Source organism: Mobula birostris, chromosome 30, assembly GCF_030028105.1.
Source record: "Mobula birostris isolate sMobBir1 chromosome 30, sMobBir1.hap1, whole genome shotgun sequence".
In the NCBI taxonomy this organism is placed as follows: Eukaryota; Metazoa; Chordata; class Chondrichthyes; order Myliobatiformes; family Myliobatidae; genus Mobula; species Mobula birostris.
Window position 1 is genome coordinate 12,854,719 of NC_092399.1, and position 12,432 is coordinate 12,867,150.

Below are 12,432 nucleotides of genomic sequence, written 5' to 3' on the forward strand. Positions count from 1 at the left end.
AGTTTGTTGACTTTAAATATAATATTGAGGAAGAATCAAGGCTAAGATTAAACAGTGCATGCAATGTACTTAGTATATTTTCATTGTGATGTGGTGTGGCTATTTGGCCCATCCATTCAATGCTAGCTCTAGGAACATTCATCACTTGTTTCACCGAAACCAAGTGAAGGTTACTGAGTTTTCCTCAATACGTAAAAGGTGACTTAGAATCAAAAGATGTGGAATCTTTGTGGGTAGAGTTAAGAAACTGCAAGTGTAAGAAGACCTTAATGGGAGTTATTTATAGGCCTCCAAACAACAGCCAGGATGTGGTCTACAAATTACAGCCAGAGATAGAAAAAGCATGTAAAAAAGACAATATTACATTAGTCATGGGGCGTTTCAATAAGCAGATAGATTGGGAAAATGAAGTTGATGCTGGATCCCTAGGGAGAGAAATTGTGGAATGCCTCTGAGATGGCTTTGAGGAGCAGCTTGTGGTAGAGTCCACAAGGGGATCAGCAATTCTGGATTGGGTGTTGTGTAATGAACTGAATATGATTCGGGAGCTTAAGGTAAAGAACCCTTAGGAAATAGTGATCATAATATGATAGAATTCACCCTGCAATGTGAGAGAAGTTAAAGTCAAGTGTATCAGTATTACGGTGGAGTAAAGGGAGTTGCTAGAGCATGAGAGAGGAGCTGACCAAAGTTGATTGGAAGGGGACATTAGCAGGGATGACGGCAGAGCAGCAATTGGAAAGGTACAGTATAGATGCATCCCAAAGATGAAGAAGTATTCAAAAGGCAGGATAACACAACCATGGCTGACAAGGGAAGTAAAAGCCAATATAAAAGCAAACGAGAGGGCATATATAATTGAGCAAATATTGGTGAGAATTTAGAGGAATCAGAAATTTAAAGAAAACAACAGAAGGCAACTTTAAAAAAATGTAATACCCCATATGAAGGTAAGCTAGCCAATAATGTCAAAAATTATACCAAAAGTGTTTTTTCAGATATATAAAGAGTAAAAGAGAGGTGAGGTTAGATGTTGGACTGCTGTAAAAACAATGCTGGAGAGATAGTAATAGGGGACAAGGAAATGGCAGACAAACTGAATCAGTATTTTCCATTGATCTTCACTGTGGAAGACACTAGTAGTATGTCAGAGGTTTGAGTGTGTCAAGGGGCAGAAGTGCTTGGGAAACTGAAAGGTCTGAAGTTAGATAAGTCACCTAAACCTGATGGAATACACCACAGGGTTCTTAAAGAGGTAGCTGAAGAGATTGTGGAGGCATTAGTAATGATCTTTCAAGAATCAATAGATTCCAGAGGACTGGAGAGTTGCAAATGCAACTCCATTCTTCAAGAAGGGAGGGAGGCAGATGAAAGGAAATTTTAGGCCAGCGAGCCTGACCCTATTGATTGGGAAGATGTTGCAGTCAATTATTAAGGATGTAGTTTCCGGGTACTTGGAAGCACATAACAAAATAGGCTAAAGCCAATGTGGTTTCCTTAAGGGAAAGTCTTGCGTAACAAATGTGTTGGAATTCTTTGAAGAAATAACAAGCAGGATAGATGAAGGAGAACCTCTGAATGTTGTGGTACTTGGATCTTCAGAAGGCCTTTGACATAGTGCTGCATTCGAGGCTGCTAAACAAGATAAGAACCCAGGGTATTACAGGAAATATATTAGCATGGATAAAGCATTGGCTGATTGGCAGGAGGCACAGTGGGATTAAAGGGATCCTTTTCTGATTGGCTGCTAATGACTAATGGTGTTCCACAGGGGTCTGTGTTGGGACTGCTTTTTGTTTTGCATTGTATATCAACGTTTTGAATGATGAAATTGATGACTTTGTGGCCAAGTTTGCGGACAATGTGAAGATAGGTGGAGGGGCAGGTAGTGTTGGAGAACCAGAAAGGCTGCAGAAGGACTGCGTCAGATTAGGATAATGGGGAAAGAGGTGGCAGTTGGAATACTGGGTCAGGAAGTGCACAGCCGTGCACTTTAGTAGAATGAATAAAAGCAAAGATTATCTTCTAAACGGAGAAAATTAAAAAATCCGAGGTGCATAGAGATTTGAGAGTGCTTGCAAGATTCTCTCAAGGTTAATTTGCAGGTTGAATTGGTGGTATGGAAGGCAAATGCAATGTTATAGTTCGTTTTGAGAGGACTAGAATATAAAAGCAGGAATGTAATGCTGAGGCCGTATAATTCAGTAGTGAGGCCTTACTTGGAGCATTGTAAGCAGTTTTGGTCCCTTTATTGAAGAAAAGATGTGCTGACATTGGAGAGGGTTCAGAGGAGGTTCACAAAAATGATTCTGGGATTGAAAGGAATCATGAGAAACATTTGATTGCTCTGGGCCTGCACTCACTGGAATTCAGAAGAACGATGGGGGAATCCCTTTGAAGCCTATTGAGTGTTGTAAGGCCTTGATAGAGTGGGTGTGGAGAGGATGTTTCCTGTGGTGGGGGCGTCTAAGACCAGAGGGCATAGCCTCAAAATAGCAGGGCATCCATTAAGAATGGAGATGAGGGATTTCTTTAGCCAGTCGTGGTGAATCTGTGGAATTCGTTGTCCCAGGTAGCTGTGGAGGCCAGATCACTGGGTGCATTTAAGCCGGAGGTTGATGGGTCCTTGATTAGTCAGGGCATAAAAGATGGGGAGAAGGCAGGAGAATGTTGTGGAGAGGGAAATGGATCATCCAGATGAAATGGTGGAGCTGACTTGATGGGTCGATTGGCCTTATTGTGCTCTATTTGTTTACTAGACATTGTGCAAAATACAAAATTCCTGTCTCTTCCTTGCATAAGTTGGATTTGGACATTTTGGATGACTCTTGGGAGCCAAGGGTATTGTTCCAACAACTGTCTCAAAAGTGAAATTATATTATTTATCTTTGTACCCTATCAGTATTACCTGACTAGGCTTGGCTGTCGTGGATTCCAGCTGTGTGAACTTGAGTACACTGAGGAGCTAGAACCTTTGATAATTGACATTATTTTTAAAAAATGAAATAAGTAACTGATATTTGGAGAAAGGCTGCTAAAGCATCTAAAGAGAAATTGATATCACATTAGACTGGAATATTGCAAAGCTTTGCTTATCATAACCTTGCAATTCAGGAAGAAATAAGTACAGACATGGACCAAAACGCCAACTGTATCCTTTTCCATAGATGTTGTTGCCCTGCTGAGTTCCTCCAGCATTTTGTGTACGTGGCTCAGATTTCCAGCATCTGCAGTTTTTCTCTTGTTTGTAATACAGACATAGATCTTCACTTCTGACTTGAGCACAAATTTCCATAGCATAAATACTGTAGAATTTCAGCCAGGTGGAGGTCTGTTACTGAACTCCTTGTGGGATCCAGTGTTAATGTTTTGAATCTGTCCATGGGTTTAGAACGTTGCTGTTTGTTTGAAATTTGCTTAAATTTAAAGTTAAATGCTGAAGGTTCACAATTCCCTGGGTTTCCTAATTTTCCCTGGTTAGAGCTGGTATTTAGATTTTCTTGTAAGATAAAGATTGCAAGCCATCTGGGCTGATTCTGTCTTTGATTTTCAGTTCCTAATTTGTGATGGTTAACAGTTTGTCCTATTATAAGTTGCTTTGTTGTTGAAATGCTTGTATTCCATTTTAATGAGGATTCCTTTCATGTAGTTTTTAGATGTCCATGGACCACAATTAGATTGCATATTGAATCATGAAATGTGATGTGCTGCTGCATTTCTCAGTTTCTTTTTCTTATTCTAGAATCTTGGTCCTAATGAAAATCTCCATGGCTATGACTGTGAAGAGCAAGGGCAAAAAGATGGGAAAAAGGTGATAGCATATGTGAATTTTATTTACTTCATTATCCAACAGTGTAGTCCTATTGCATCCAATCTGCAGTTTAGGAAAAAGACGATTAAGCATCTGTCAGTCAGGGTTGACCATGGACGTTGAGTCTTAGCTGTCTAGATCCACAAGCCTGGGCAGTACAATATGGAGAGCAAGCTGTTGCCCATGTAGCAAGCAGCCCCGCCGCACAATTCTGATGAACCCAAGGAAAGGCAGAGACCGATGCAATTTGGCACCAGCAGTATGGCAGGAGTTGCCAGTCAGCATTGAACTCAATGTGAGATTCCCTTAGGGACTCCAGCTCCAGATTTTTCCCTCTGGGTTTGCTCCCGAAGTCTTCTGCATGAGTGGGCATAGCCGCAAGGCAGCGGAGGGTTGAGATCAGAGTTTTCCTTCTCCTAGATGAGCTGCCAACCACAGCTGACAAGCCCCATCTGCAGGTTTTAAGTTGCCTGTAACCTGCCTCTGCCCCTTCCCCTGTCTGTAGAAGCAGTTCCACCAGACATAGTAGCTGAGCCATACGTGAAGGCCAGGAGCTGAACTTGGTTGCCAGAGACTATTTGAGACACACACCATGTTCAGCATTTAATAGGTAGTGGGAGCTTATCCCCACCACCGCCCCTGGTTATAACGATCTTAAGGAACCATTTAAGAAAATAACCTCTCTAAAATTATGTCAATAGTCAATTTTAAAAATGTTGATAAAATTGCAGTCCAAGTCATTTAAAAGAACTTTAACGTGAGCCCTTTTGTTTCCCGTTACAATAATTCCACTGTTGATCTTGTCATTACTCATTACAAGTTATATTTCTACATAACTGCCTAATATGATGGTTAGTTCTTGTATTGCTTGCAATGTTAACAAGTTAACTGTGCTACTCTCTCATGTTAAATACTCACCTTGAACTAGTTGATATTTTCCAAGTAAATCTCCAATAATCTGCTACTTGACCATTTAAAAATACATATTAGTTCAGCATTTTCCTCATCAAGTTGTTTCCGACCAAGTTCTGGTTCTGACACTCCCTTTTAAAATCACTAGGTTCAATGCAGCAGTTATTATTCTGCTGGTTAACCTCTCTTTCTAAAAAAAAATAAGGTGTCTTGGAGTACTAATACAAATTATAATCAAATTTGCTTGTTCAACATTGCCAGAGTCTGGAAAGTGGCAGGTTAATTATGGAGTTATACTAGTTGAGCTACAGCTGCAGTATCACAAAGAAAAAGTAGCTGGTATTTCAAATTCACTTTTTTAATCATGCTTGTCCTTTGCTATGATAGCTAAGTACAAGAGAAAATCTAGAGAAGCTCAAGACAATTCTTTGAATACAGTCTACAAATAAATGACTTTTATGCCTGCTAGAACTTGCTTACTATGTATTAAATAAAAGGAGTGTTCAGCTTTCTAAACAACTTCCTGAAAGTTCCAGAGTCTTACATTGTCCTGACATTTGTAATTTAAATCTATGATTCATTTGAGACTGCTGAGTCTTTAGTTTGAATACCTGTAATTTAAAAAAAATCTATACATGAGACCATTTTGATTCTCCAGTTTAATGTTGAGCATTTTAAAATGTTCTCCAAGCCATGGCATTCATCATATTTTGCTTGGGATTTAATCAGATCATTGCATTCTTAACATCAGAATACTTTCAGCAGAGCAAACCTTTACTTATTGTCCAAAGTATTTCTGCAGAGGCTCATAAGTGTGGATTTGGCTTTCCAAATATGCTTATCTGATCAATTGGTAGTTTATTAATGAATAGGGAAGGAATAAATTCCACCTGCTCCATTATGCATTCAGTCTTCCAGCGTCAATTCACCTTAACTTGCCCATCAATCTTCTGCTTGCTGACTTTCATTTATTTCCATCCACCAACACATAGTTTTAAAACCTGCTTCTCTTTTGCTTTTTTTCCCTCTTTCTTTCCATCTCCCCTTTTCTTTATTCTGTCCTTACCTAATACCAACTTTTTTAATTCGTCAATCTTAAAAAGGTTCTTTGTCATTTGTTAAGGATGCTATATATATGCAATAAACTGTGGTGTTTGTTAAAACTGCAATCGGGTTCCAGAAAAATAAAGTAAATGACCAGCAATTGGGTATTGTAGCGGTTTCTGATGTTACGAAATAACATGAATATTGGGGGGGGGGGGGGGTTTAAAAAAAAAACAACATAGGATATGTGTAACTTATAAAACTTATAACTAACTACAGGTATTAAATCTGGTCCATCATTTACCATACGTTATGTACAGTATGAAGTTTTGCATAGCACCTTCATGTTCTCATATACTGTATAATGCAGAAAGAATGGGTAATATGACTGATAGATCTGAAACTTTCCCTGGGCTATAGTTGGTCAGTCTTTGCTTATCTTAGCCATATATAGAACCCCTTCCTTCTCACATCCTTATCTATTTCCTGGACACTGACTCACAACACAAACTACAACAAATTCAGAGAGGATCACATTATTAATGCATTTATTACTTGCAGGGGAAGATATATTTCCAGCCAAGTTTTGTTTGGAGAAATAGCTTCGATCTTAGGTTTCAACCAAAGTACTTTTTTTTTTACAAGAGAATAGTAATTAGGTTGCTCCATTCCATAACATTGCATTCCTCTGTTTATCCTTATCGCATTCTCATATTTGTTCTTCAGAAGCTCTATCCTGTCGACTTTTGTTGTCAAAACATCCCCTCCGGCCGTAAAACAAAGTGCCTATCATTTTAAAAAAAAAAGCTTCCTCCCGTAAAATACACAAACTTGTAAGTTTTCCCATCCAAATCAGCAAAGCACCATGGGATTTCATAGACTCTACTTTGTCACATTACATTTTACAAAGGTTACAAATTCATAAAGACCTCAGGGTTACAGAAAAACTCAGCAGGTCGGGCAGCATCAGTCGGAAACGATGAGTCGACATTTTGGGCCGGTACCCTTGATGCTTCCCTTCCCCCACCCTTTTGTCTTTCAATTTTCTGTTCTATCAACTGACGCTACAAGCATTCTTCAAATCCTTCCCCGTCTTTCATTCTTCAGTCCTGACGAGGGTTCCGGCCCAAAACGTTGAATCATCGTTTCTGACTGATGCTGCCCGACCTGCTGAGTTCATCCAGCGTACTGAAAGTGTTGCTTTGATCTTTTACAGCATCTGCAGATTATTTTGTGTTTACAGGGTTACAGATATATTTCCATACTTGAGTGTGGATATAAACCTTATTGAGGACAAGATTAAGAGATTGCTGACATACAATGCTAGGTCAATATTCAGGAGGGATAGACATGAAAGAAAAGGAGGTGGGGTGGCGTTACTGGTTAAAGATGAAATTAACGCAATAGAAAGGAAGGACATAAGCCGGGAAGATGTGAAATCGATATGGGTAGAGCTGCGTAACACTAAGGGGCAGAAGACGCTGGTGGGAGTTGTGTACAGGCCACCTAACAGTAGTAGTGAGGTCGGAGATGGTATTAAACAGGAAATTAGAAATGTGTGCAATAAAGGAACAGCAGTTATAATGGGTGACTTCAATCTACATGTAGATTGGGTGAACCAAATTGGTAAAGGTGCTGAGGAAGAGGATTTCTTGGAATATACGTGGGATGGTTTTTTGAACCAACATGTCGAGGAACCAACTAGAGAGCAGGCTATTCTAGACTGGGTTTTGAGCAATGAGGAAGGGTTAATTAGCAATCTTGTCATGAGAGGCCCCTTGGGTAAGAGTGACCATAATATGGTGGAATTCTTCATTAAGATGAAAGTGACATAGATAATTCAGAAACAAAGGTTCTGAACTTAAAGAGGGGTAACTTTGAAGGTATGAGACATGAATTAGCTAAGATAGACTGGCAAATGACACTTAAAGGATTGACGGTGGATATGCAATGGCAAGCATTTAAAGATTGCATGGATGAACTACAACAATTGTTCATCCCAGTTTGGCAAAAGAATAAATCAAGGAAGGTAGTGCACCCGTGGCTGACAAGAGAAATTAGGGATAGTATCAATTCCAAAGAAGAAGCATACAAATTAGCCAGAAAAAGTGGCTCACCTGAGGACAGGGAGAAATTCAGAGTTCAGCAGAGGAGGACAAGGGGCTTAATTAGGAAGGGGAAAAAAGATTATGAGAGAAAACTGGCAGGGAACATAAAAACTGACTGTAAAAGCTTTTATAGATATGTAAAAAGGAAAAGACTGGTAAAGACAAATGTAGGTCCCCTGCAGACAGAAACAGGTGAATTGATTATGGGGAGCAAGGACATGGCAGACCAATTGAATAATTACTGTGGTTCTGTCTTCACTAAGGAGGACATAAATAATCTTCCAGAAATAGTAGGGGACAGAGGGTCCAGTGAGATGGAGGAACTGAGCGAAATACATGTTAGTAGGGAAGTGGTGTTAGGTAAATTGAAGGGATTAAAGGCAGATAAATCCCCAGGGCCAGATGTTCTGCCTCCCAGAGTGCTTAAGGAAGTAGCCCAAGAAATAGTGGATGCATTAGTGATAATTTTTCAAAACTCGTTAGATTCTGGACTAGTTCCTGAGGATTGGAGGGTGACTAATGTAACCCCACCTTTTAAAAAAGGAGGGAGAGAGAAACCGGGGAATTATAGACTGGTTAGCCTAACGTCGGTGGTGGGGAAACTGCTGGAGTCAGTTATCAAAGATGTGATAACAGCACATTTGGAAAGCGGTGAAATGATCGGACAAAGTCAGCATGGATTTGTGAAGGGAAAATCATGTCTGACGAATGTCATAGAATTTTTTGAGGATGTATCTAGTAGAGTGGATAGGGGAGAACCAGTGGATGTGGTATATTTGGATTTTCAAAAGGCTTTTGACAAGGTCCCACACAGGAGATTAGTGTGCAAACTTAAAGCACACGGTATTGGGGGTAAAGTATTGATGTGGATAGAGAATTGGTTAGCAGACAAGATTCAAAGAGTGGGAATAAACGGGACCTTTTCAGAATGGCAGGCAGTGACTAGTGGGGTACTGCAAGGCTCGGTGCTGGGACCCCAGTTGTTTACAATATCTATTAATGACTTGGATGAGGGAATTAAATGCAGCATCTCCAAGTTTGTGGATGACACGAAGCTGGGCGGCAGTGTTAGCTGTGAGGAAGATGCTAAGAGGATGCAGAGTGACTTGGATAGGTTGGGTGAGTGGGCAAATTCATGGCAGATGCAATTTAATGTGGATAAATGTGAAGTTATCCACTTCAGTGGCAAAAATAGGAAAACAGATTATTATCTGAATGGTGGCCGATTAGGAAAAGGGGAGGTGCAACGAGACCTGGGTGTCATTATACACCAGTCATTGAAAGTGGGCATGCAGGTACAGCAGGCGGTGAAAAAGGCGAATGGTATGCTGGCATTTATAGCGAGAGAATTCGAGTACAGGAGCAGGGTGGTACTACTGCAGTTGTACAAGGCCTTGGTGAGACCACATCTGGAGTATTGTGTGCAGTTTTGGTCCCCTAATCTGAGGAAAGACATCCTTGCCATAGACGGAGTACAAAGAAGGTTCACCAGATTGTTTCCTGGGATGGCAGGACTTCCATATGAGGAAAGACTGGATGAACTGGGCTTGTACTCGTTGGAATTTAGAAGATTGAGGGGGGATCTGATTGAAACGTATAAAATCCTAAAGGGATTGGACAGGCTAGATGCAGGAAGATTGTTCCCGATGTTGGGGAAGTCCAGAACGAGGGGTCACAGTTTGAGGATAAGGGGGAAGCCTTTTAGGACAGAGATTAGGAAAAACTTCTTCACACAGAGAGTGGTGAATCTGTGGAATTCTCTGCCACAGGAAACAGTTGAGGCCAGTTCATTGGCTATATTTAAGAGGGAGTTAGATATGGCCCTTGTGGCTACGGGGATCAGGGGGTATGGAGGGAAGGCTGGTGCAGGGTTCTGAGTTGGATGATCAGCCATGATCATAATAAATGGCGGTGCAGGCTAGAAGGGCCGAATGGCCTACTCCTGCACCTATTTTCTATGTTTCTATCTCCTTCTAGTATCCAGCCCCTGAAAATATTTTTCATTGTTCATTTTGAATCTGCTTAATTTGGTTACTTAAAGTCTTGAATTATTCTATTTTTATTGGGCTTTTTTTTCTCCAATAGGAACGTACAGAGAGGAAAGCAGCAAAAATGAGTAAGGAGGCAATGCGCCAGATTCATAGTGAAACACAACGATTGTTGCGAGGTGTGTTTTCAGAATATAGATGTATTATAAACGGCATTATATGTGAACATTGTTAATTTAAAGTTTATACTTAAAGACAAGTAATATATATGGAAATGTGGTAACAGTGAAGAACATGGCTAAATGTGTTTTCCCTGTGAAAATATTACATGATCCAAAATTTGATGTTTCATATTTTTTGTTGCACTAGTTGTTTTGATTTTGCTTTTGGAGTGCCTTGTCAGTTAGGAAGCAATGCATAAATGGAATTGTAATGTTTACTTAAAAATAAACCAAAGCCACTGAGAGACTGAGTTCAAGATTTGACACTGTATGATGCGCCTCCAAATAACTACATTTCAATTGAAATGAGTACATTGATCCTTTGTTACAAACCCAGTAAAGATGAAAGATTTTATAGCAATTTTAAAAAAAGCTAAATTAATGATATAGCAAAATAAAAATAACTAGTGTAATTAAAATGTAATTTAAATAAATGTTTCAATTAGCGTAGCTAAGCATTCAAATTAGTGGTCAACAAAAAAAAATCACCCCGATTGCCTCTAATTAACTAAGACAAAGCATGAATACATCACTATACTCATTTGCTTCTACTGCACCCCACCCACGTGACAAATTACCCGTAATAAACGTACAATACAGGATGCAATACAGCCAGAAAATAGAGGCTTGGCTCCTACAGGAGCATTATCAATGAAAGAAGCCTATAAGCAGTTTAGGATTTTTGTGGATTGAAATAGATTGCAAGAAAGTTTTCAAGCAGAGAATTGAAGAAAGATTCAATAGGTGATCTGTGTCTTACAAATTCGTTTTTAAAGAGGAATAAAAAGTAGACACTTGAAGGTACATTTGTACAAATCTTGCTTTTGATCCCTAAGTTAAGAAAAGAACGTGTAAGATCTTGGTTTAAAGGTAATGCTGAAACTGATTTAAATATTTAAAAATTATTTGCAAGCTTACAGATACTGTATAAAACAAAGTTTTGGTTATATGCTTTAAGATTGAAATCAATGCCAAGGAGGAGGGTAGTAATAATATTTTAATAAGATGATACCAAGGTTTTAGTCTTGAGGAGACTTGTGGAGGAGGAAGGAAAGTTCTGTTTTATCATGTCAGTTTTGTAGCAGCTTTGAGAGGCATGCAAAACTGGAGTCCTTTCCTCATTTGCATTATTGAAACCTATTTGTCCAAACATCAATACATGGTCATTAACTTAAAATGTTAAGTTAGAAAGGAGAACGGTTAAATTGATTTCTTTTCTGGAGGACATGCCAAGAAGCTGTCTTGGCAAAGCGAATAAATATTTGTAAAAGTTGTGAGTTAGATAGTAGGGCTAGTATGAATAACTTTCAGAAAGCATATATAGGGAGCATGGATTATTTGGCTTTTCTTCTGCTGTAAATACAATGCTTCTGGATATCAATAACTCAATGATAGCTGATAAAATTTGGGTTTGATATTAAAATTGTTTCAGGAAAATTGATAGTACTTTTGATTTTCTCTCCCCAATATATTTTGAACCTTTGTGAGCAATTTTTTTTGTTTATTTCAACATTTTGTACCCAATTGATAACCTGAGGAGTGTTGTAGTTGATTTTCTTTTTTAAAAAAATTCAAGTTTATAGACTTCTTTCTCTGTCATATTGGTTGTTTGCTTAGTCAAAATTCAAAAGCAGCAGTCAAAAGATTTATCAACTAATTTCACCATTCCATTCAATCATTTGGGTTCTGATGGGAGTGGGAGGAGGGTTGAAGGAAAGAATGTGGAGGAGAAGCAAGATGACGCTATCGATCCTCTCAATAAGCCTTATTTTTTAACCCTGAAGCCCCATTGTTTAGAAGTTTGTAAGTACTGTTAATATTGCGAGCAGCTAAATTTTAGTAATATTATCTTATTTTCCCAGAGGCAAATTTATCTTTGCCCTATCATCTGCCAGAACCACAAACCATTCATGATTTCTACAAGAAACGTCCACGACCAGCCTGCCAAGGAAGTGCTATGTCATTGCTCAAGTAAGTTGTTTTAAAGCAAACATAACTAGTATGTTTGGAGTAAAACTCCAACGTCAGAAACATTGCATACGGCACTTTTGATTTGCTTCATTTTTTGTCATTTACAATTTTATGATATTTCTAGTGGCTAAAATTTGTCCTGGGTATGACTCTAAACTGCAACCGATGATGAGGCTCTGATTGGGGACTTTCAGAGCTTTGGAGAAAGTGGAGTTACCCCTTAGTCATTCTTTGCTCCCAGGACCACTCTGACCTGGAACGGTAGCACCTGCAAGAGTTCCTGCTCAGTAACTGAACTTATGACGGAGAAGGCGGATGAGCTAGGACCTCAAATATCAACAGCTATAGTACAGGCGGAAGAACATTTGGGAAGAGAA

The 12,432-nt window shown here is 39.2% G+C and overlaps 1 protein-coding gene across 1 annotated transcript in view; it reads left to right on the forward strand.

Moving 5' to 3' along the window:
• LOC140190420 (claspin) overlaps positions 1-12,432 on the forward strand; it is a 57,107-nt gene that overhangs the window by 11,676 nt on the left and 32,999 nt on the right. Inside the window, exons 5-7 of the mRNA XM_072246981.1 lie at positions 3,743-3,811; positions 9,961-10,042; positions 11,947-12,055. Of these exons, the coding sequence (XP_072103082.1) occupies positions 3,743-3,811; positions 9,961-10,042; positions 11,947-12,055 (260 nt within the window). The remainder of the gene's footprint in view (positions 1-3,742; positions 3,812-9,960; positions 10,043-11,946; positions 12,056-12,432) is intronic.